Source organism: Oryctolagus cuniculus, chromosome 1, assembly GCF_964237555.1.
Source record: "Oryctolagus cuniculus chromosome 1, mOryCun1.1, whole genome shotgun sequence".
Lineage (NCBI taxonomy): Eukaryota > Metazoa > Chordata > Mammalia > Lagomorpha > Leporidae > Oryctolagus > Oryctolagus cuniculus.
This window is the reverse complement of record NC_091432.1, coordinates 185,482,064-185,489,434: the sequence shown is the minus strand read 5'-3', so window position 1 is coordinate 185,489,434 and position 7,371 is coordinate 185,482,064. Positions and strand designations below refer to the sequence as shown.

Genomic DNA, 7,371 nt, shown 5'->3' with positions numbered 1-7,371 from the left:
CTTTTTTTAAGATTTATTTATGGGGCCAGTGCTGTGTCAAAGCAAATAAGGCCGCCACCTGCAGTGCCAGCATCGTATATGGGATCCTTTTCAAGTCCCAGCTTGCTCCACTTCAAATCCAGCTCTCTGTTGTGGCCTGGGAAAGCAGTAGAAGTCCTTGTGGGAGACCCCGCGGTGGGTCCTGGCTCCTGGCTTCAGATCAGCACAGCTCCAGACATTGCGGCCAATAAATATTTATTTATTTATTTGAAAGGCAGAGTTACAGAGAGGCAGAGGCACAGAGAGATAGAGGTCTTCCATCCACTGGTTCACTCCCCAAATGGCCACAAGGGCTAGAGCTGGGCCGATCCAAAGCCAGGAGCCAGGAGCCAGGAGCTTCATCCATGTCTCCCAAGTGGGTACAGGGGCCCAAGGACTTAGGCCATCTTCCACTGCTTTCCCAGGCTATAACAGAGAGCTGGATGGGAAATGAAACAGCCAAGACTTGAACCAGTGCCTCTATGGGATGCCGGCACTGCAGGGGGTGGCTTTACCCCCTATGCCAGAGCACAGGCCCCTCCATTTATTTCTAATAGTAACAATGAAGCCATTGTCCTTTTAAAATGATGACATATGAGGAAAACTTCATGGGTGTTGTGTAAGAAGTTTCCTCTGGGACTTTCCACTGAATGAAACAAGTTTCACATGTTCTAGATGGAGAACAAAAAGTAATTTTCAAATCTCAAGAATATCTCTAAATTTTAATGATAATTTCCCTTTTGAAAATTTTTATCTCTCAACTCATTAATCATTGTCTATTAGAACAAATCAATATTTACTTGAGTAGCCATTTTAGATTTCTGCATAAAATTACTTTTCCCTTTCCCTTTGAGAATGACTGCAGCATTCTTGTCCCAAACATATGAAAAGGGAAATGTACAAAAATTGAGCCTCATCCAGGGTAGGCGCACACATTGTAATATGAAAATGTGCCTGTAGCATGATTCAAATGATTATTTCAAAAACTGGGTAGCTTATACTATTTGGAAACAATGTTTTTTTAATTCATATGGTCTGCAGTACTGAGTTGCTAGAGTTGCTATTTGTGATAGTAGCCAGAAGATGGCGCAGTCTCATTTCCTAAAATTGGCTTTATACAGTTTAGTGTAACCCACAATGTTAATTTTAAAGAATTTTTTTCTCAGAGTCATTTATTTTCACAAATGATACGTAAGAGTTTAAAAAAAATCTAGAAAAAGCAAAAACTTCATATTTTGCAAAAATTTTACTTGCTACTAATCATTTACCTGCAAATATTTTTTAAGTACTTTAATAACTTTTCTCTCTCCTGTGAACTAGGAATAGAAGATTTTAACATAATAATTACTTAGGATTACCTTAATTTTTCAGTTCTTGCTCTTTATTCAATTTATATTATGCTACATTGCTTGACACAAAAATCTATTTCACAACTACCAAGCTCATGTTTAAATAAAACAAAAGCAAGTACAATTTTTAAGACAGAAATTTTACAAATGATAACTTAGGAGGAAAATTTATTAAAGTAAAAATATTTACTGAAATAGCTTTATTCAAGGCACTTATAATGTTCAAATGTTTCTTTCTCATAATAAATGTGCAGTCTTCAGACCTAAAGTCCATTTGCTTACAAATGAGGAAAAAAAGAACATTTTTAAGGCTTGATAATTCATTCACACACATATTGTAGTACATCAATACAGGTATATGTGTGTGTATTGCATTCTTCTGGAAATACTCCAGAATGAGAGAAATAGCAATACATTAAAGATTTTCCTGATGCGATCGGGAGTAGAGTCTACCACCAGTTATTGAGTCTTTACGGGGAAGGTAGGAGGAATCCCTAATCACCCCTGAAAAGCCATAATCCAAAGATGGCCGAAAAGGTAACGCTGGTACTAAGCCAGGTGTCAGGTAGGGTGGCATAAAACCAGACAACCTTCTTCCTGGAGAAGAGTATGCCAGCCGTAGTGGACTGATGCCTAATCTAGGATTTAAGCGGTGGAGATCCGAATCACATCCATAAGAAGTAGAAGTGGTTTGAAGAGGAGAGAAAGCTGATTTAGTACCTAGAGTTCCAAGTCCAACTCCCAGACTAAAATTGGAAGCCCTCTGACAGGCTGAATTTTCCAGCTCTCCAGTGCCTGCTGGGTCCCTAGTGTCTGCCATGTGTTCCTTCCCGTTTAAGACCTGTTCAATGGCTTGGACCACGTCTCCTTTGCAGAGCTGTAGAATGCCTTCCAGCCAACTGCGTCTGTAGCTTGGAAAAATCTTAGTAAGGATGTCAAGAGGGTCTCTTGGTCTTGAGGACACTGCAGTAAGGCTGGCTCTGGTAGCAGTCAAGTCTTTAGCCCACTCACTTTCATTTCCTGACTCCAGATCAGAAGATGACAAGGACCTGGGACTCTCTTCACCTCCTGATTGCTCCCCAAGGTGACATGACAGGATGCTGTCAGGTTTGCTGGAGTGTTCTGAAAGAGAGGAGTTGGTGCTTTGTTTGACACCAGGAGACTTAGGAGATGACCCCAGGGAAAGTGGATGGGATCTGGAGACTTGTTCTTGTCCGCTCTGGCATGTATCACATTTTCTTTCTTTTTGTTCTGAGGAAGAAGAAAAATGTCAAGTAGAGGTAAAATTTCCCAGATGTTATACTGTCTACTAAAAAAAAATAAAAAAAACTGCATAAAATCATTCAGTCACTTACGATGTATTAGTAAATTTTATTCTAAGATTTCTTAAAAACTTCAGGTTTAAAAAATAGTCCATAATTAGCTAAGTAGAATAGTGGAAAATCCTATTTCTTATGTCATTTCAGGATCACAAAGATACAATATAAAAATGCAGAAGTACTTAGGAATCAGAAGCTGAGAGTCTATTGTTATCCAAAAATATTAATGTAACACCAGTATTGCTGTTTGCCTTATTTTAGTGATTTGGACATTTTCTGAAATATCAACCAAGTTTTCCTACCTAAGTAAGTTTTTTTCTCTTTTTTACAGTGACATGATGTGAAAGAACCTAATTAAAAATGGTGAGATTTAGATAAGAAATCAAAATAAAAGAATAATCTGTTTGAAAATGAATATCCTATTTAATCATTAATGCTAAATTGCAACAATCGATTTTCTTCTGCTCTCATTTCTGGTTCCAATTAAGTTACCTGCATAATATGGAAAGAAAAACAAAATTGCTCATTTCATTTCAAGTTAAGCCAATTTTCACTACCACTGCATCAATCTCAAACCATACCAGACTTGCATATTTCATTTTATGTGAGAGATGATATAGTCTTAGTATTTTGCATAATCCTTTGTGAAATATGTTTTCTTCTTTACTACCTGAGATATTCCAAGAAAAAAATTCAAAACCAAATTGTTTCTAAAAGAAAATTATAAACTACATATTGCAATTTGTAAGGCTTCTAAAAGCAACCAATTAGGCTTTTGATGCAAATAACAACCTCCCTCCAATATTCAGGATCATTTTCTAAAAATATTTTATACAAAAATCTGATTTTTATCCTAATATGCTAAAAATATTAATAAAACATTTTAATACTTTTTCCCAGGATAACCCCCCCAAAAATGCACACGCACATACATATTTGCTAAGTCACTTTTAGTTTGGTTTACATTTCCCTTTGCCTTATGTATTCATCTCTGAAACAATGAACTGTCAAGTGAGATATACAGAGTATTTCTGTCCAGCTTTGTCTATGAAGTTTATAAATATAACAGATATTGCCTAAAGCAGTGATTTGTTAAATGTGATTTGCAATATTCTCGTGTTTTCTCTACTTTTCTAAATTCTAAAGAATATCTGTAGCTTATTTAAAAATGAAAGTGGGAGGGAAATTATGGGGGAGGGAGGTGGGAAGCCATTGTAATCCGTAAACTGTACTTTGGAAATTTATATTTACTAAATAAAAAAAAAGTTAAAAAAAAAATCAAATCAGGGCCTGGGTTGTGCCACAGTGATCTAAGCTGCAGCCTGCAACTCCAACATCCCATTAAAAAAAAAAAAAATTACAGTTAAGTGTGTACAACTTAGCATTGAGGGGGTCAAAATGCTTTAACCATCTCAAATATATAATCAAACCAAAGATGTTGCTACTTCAAAACTACAAACGACTAGAATTTTTTCAACATTAAATAATACAAAAGAACTTCTAAGTTCTGTCAAGTGGGATTAGATGGCATTTGTCTTCCATTCCACTTCTGATTTACTACCTATGCCCCTCTGATCATGGTCAGGGTCAAGGTTTCTTCTCTATGTTAATGTATGCATAGAATAATTTATTATGTTGACTCATAGTACAATAAATGTAATGAAATACAATTGCATAAGGCTATTTAGAAATGGACATTTCTTTAAAAGACGAGGGTGTTATTTACAATATCTCTCTGGCCACTTATATTCTATAACTTGATTTCCTTCTATTATATTTACCATTGATATAATGCCTTGTATTGTAGTTTTTGATATGTATAGTCTTCCATTTTTCAGTAGAAGGTTCTTTTGTTTAGGAAATCTTATTCACTTCTGAATCACTGGTCTTTGTCTAATGAATGAGTAAATTACCCACAATACCTTACTACAGTTGAGTCAGACAATTTAGAAAGCCATAGAAGTAGCCTTTCAAAAATTGGCTGGCTTTCTAGAGGTAGGGGATCTCTGAGACAAAATATAAAATGAAATAAAATAGCCCTATTAAGCCAAACACTTTGCCTTCTCCCCAAAATCACCTAAATCAATGTCATCGGCTGGATCTCACTGTCAGTTTAGTTTAAGGAAGTCTTTTACTTCTTTTTAATAGAAGTTATATTTAACAACTTTAACCTCCAGTCCTCAAGAAAAATGTTAAAAATCTATTTTATCCACAGAAATAAACTATTACCTGTACACAAAGCTGGTGTACTCAAGCAAAAAATGATATATCTATTTCAATAGTCTTTTTTTAAAGGCACATTATGTGATCTAAGGTCTCCAATTTTCATAATCCAATTAATTATGTGTATCATTAATTGCAATTTCATATGATACAACCTGTCTTGAACTTAAACAAAAACAATGAAATAAAATTTTCACTGCTCATAGACCTTTTGGAAGGTTGTGAAATTCACTAAAATACAATGGGATTTACATTAGCAGGAAATACTAATTTGGGATAGTCTTAGTAAAAAAAAATGTGTATTTACTAATACAGGAGATTAATGTAAATCACATTTTATTGTAGTTGGCAAACGGGAGGAAAAAAATAAAACTCCTTGGATAAACATCTCGAATATTAAACGCTGAAATTCTTACCAAAGTTTTGCAAATCAAACCTGAATTCTTTCCTATGGTAAGAAATGAAAGATCAATTAGATCTGTGTATACTTTTGGAAGCTGGCAAACAGTTGGGGAAGTGTAGGGGGAAGCTAAAGATTGAATGGAGAGAGAGAGGGAGAGAAGGTATGGTAGATTCCAAGTCTCTTCTCCACTCCTAGCTCGCGCCAAGGATTTGTCCCAAAGTTAAAAAACCGTACTACGAACCACCAGTGAGTTTTCCATGCAAGATCAGAAGGCAATTCATTCTGGTTTTATGCTGAAAATAAAGTACAAAGCTAGCTCAAAACAAGCTCTCACACTCAACTTTCTGTTCTGCTGCTCACATAAAATTAAAGCAGCCTGCAGGCAAACAATTGCTTTCTAGGGACTTGCTTACCTGTGATCAACCGGGATTCACCATTCCCTTCCTTATCCTATCCTTATCCTATCCCCAAGGCAGCAAACAGCAAGCCCCTTCAAATGCAGTGATGGGGCTCCAACACCCTCCTTAGGCTCCTTACTAGGGAGCAGTTTCTTGAAATTTGGTGCTTCTGTTAACTTTCTTTTGCCTCTAGGCGAGGTACTGCTGCTTGTTTCAAAGAGTTTTTCTCTTGAGCAATCAGGTTCTTGTGCAAAGAGCAAACGAAACTTCAACCCACCTTGTTTATCCTCCGGACAATCTTGCTGGAAAACCTCGAAAGCGGGGGTTGCCAGACCACTGGCCGGTCTCAAGACACCCAGTCCCAGCGCGGGGCAGCCAGCAGCCTGGGCTTTCTCGGTTCTGCAGCTGCCTCCCGAGGCCTGATCCCTGGGCCCCTCGGGGCCAGAATACAGGAGCCTCTGCAGCCCCCGGGCCTCGCTCTCCTCCTGCGCCTGCTGCCTGCGCAGCGCCACCTGGGCGGCCATGACGCGCTGGCGCTCCGCGATCAGGGTGCACTTGGCACACGCGCAGTCCCGCCAGCGGCAGAAGCGCTTATGGCCCTTGAGCGCGGACACCACGCCGTGGTTGCGACAACGCGCGCACTTGGGCGTCCGCGGGTAGCCGCAGCCCGCCGCGCCCACCGCTCTCTCCAGCCCCGGAGCGGGCGGCGGGCAGCCACTGTTTCCCTTGGTGGCGGCAGCCGCGGCGGCAGCAGCGGCGGCGGCTGCTCGCAAAAAGAGGCTGGGCGGCCGCAGGAAAGCCGGAGGAACTGGGATCCCCGAGGGCACGGGCAAAGCAGCGGCCGGGGGCGCAGGGCCCCCTACCAGCCCTGGAATCAGATGGGCTCGGCCGCTAGCGCTGCGGTCTCTGCTGCCACACTGCGACTGCTCCATTCGTGAGAAGTTTCTGGCGATGGGTGGCAACTGGAAAGTGTGCTGTCCACAGCTGGCTCAGCCAGGATGCGGTAGTGGAGCCGAGGCGGGAGAACCGGCCACAGTCCTGCTTGCTCTGCCACCCACACACGCGTGGACAAAAGTTTGTACACCAGAGTTGCAGACGATCGCGCCCCAGAGCTGGAGAAGGGAAGACACCCAACTGCCCAATAGTCCTCTTAGTGTCCCAGGACACTAACTTAGTGCCCAGGCTCTCTGAGCGACTTCTGATCCTGCTCAGGTGACGCTGGAGTGGCTGCCCCGCCCACTCGGCCTCCTGGCCAAGGACTGAGTCCCGGGAGGGCCAGGGGCGGAGAACCAGGACCTTGGGGAGGAGGGACGGTGGGAAACAGCACAAATCCTAGGGATGGGCTGTGAATGCCCCTCTGCAGAAAGCTTGCTCTCCCACTTGCTTCCCCGCGGGTTCCTCGACATATAGTCTTTATGAAAAATATCGTCTTCGCACCTTCTCGCTCATCTTTTTTTTTTTTTTTTTGAGATTGATTTATTTATTTGAAAGAGAGAGTTTACAGGGAGAGGGAGAGGGATCTTCCACAGGCTGGTTCACTCCTCAAATGGACTCAACGGAAGGGGCTGATGCGTTCCAAGGACTTGGGCCATCTTCGGCCGCTGGTCCCAGGCGCGTTAGCAGGGAGCTGGATAGGAAGTGGAGCAGCTCAAAGGAGCGCC

At 41.1% G+C, this 7,371-nt stretch overlaps 1 protein-coding gene across 1 annotated transcript; it reads right to left on the bottom strand.

The window, feature by feature from the left end:
* Nucleotides 1-1,318: 1,318 nt before the first annotated feature.
* DMRTA1 (DMRT like family A1) lies at nt 1,319-6,865 on the bottom strand. The gene is made up of 2 exons (XM_002708052.4): nt 5,988-6,865; nt 1,319-2,618 (listed from the first exon to the last, which is right to left on the bottom strand). The coding sequence occupies exons 1-2, from the start codon at nt 6,640-6,642 to the stop codon at nt 1,783-1,785; spliced, it is 1,491 nt and encodes a 496-aa protein (XP_002708098.1). The 5' UTR covers nt 6,643-6,865; the 3' UTR covers nt 1,319-1,782.
* Between the last annotated feature and the right edge of the window lie 506 nt (nt 6,866-7,371).

Bases quoted from the DNA above. Each gene is read 5' to 3' on its own strand.
- DMRTA1 (XM_002708052.4), bottom strand. From the start codon at position 6,642: ATGGAGCAGTCGCAGTGTGGCAGCAGAGACCGCAGCGCTAGCGGCCGA. The intron at 2,619-5,987 runs GTGGGTTGAAGT...CTTCTTCCTCAG, and splicing joins TTGTCCGGAGGATAAACAAG to AACAAAAAGAAAGAAAATGT.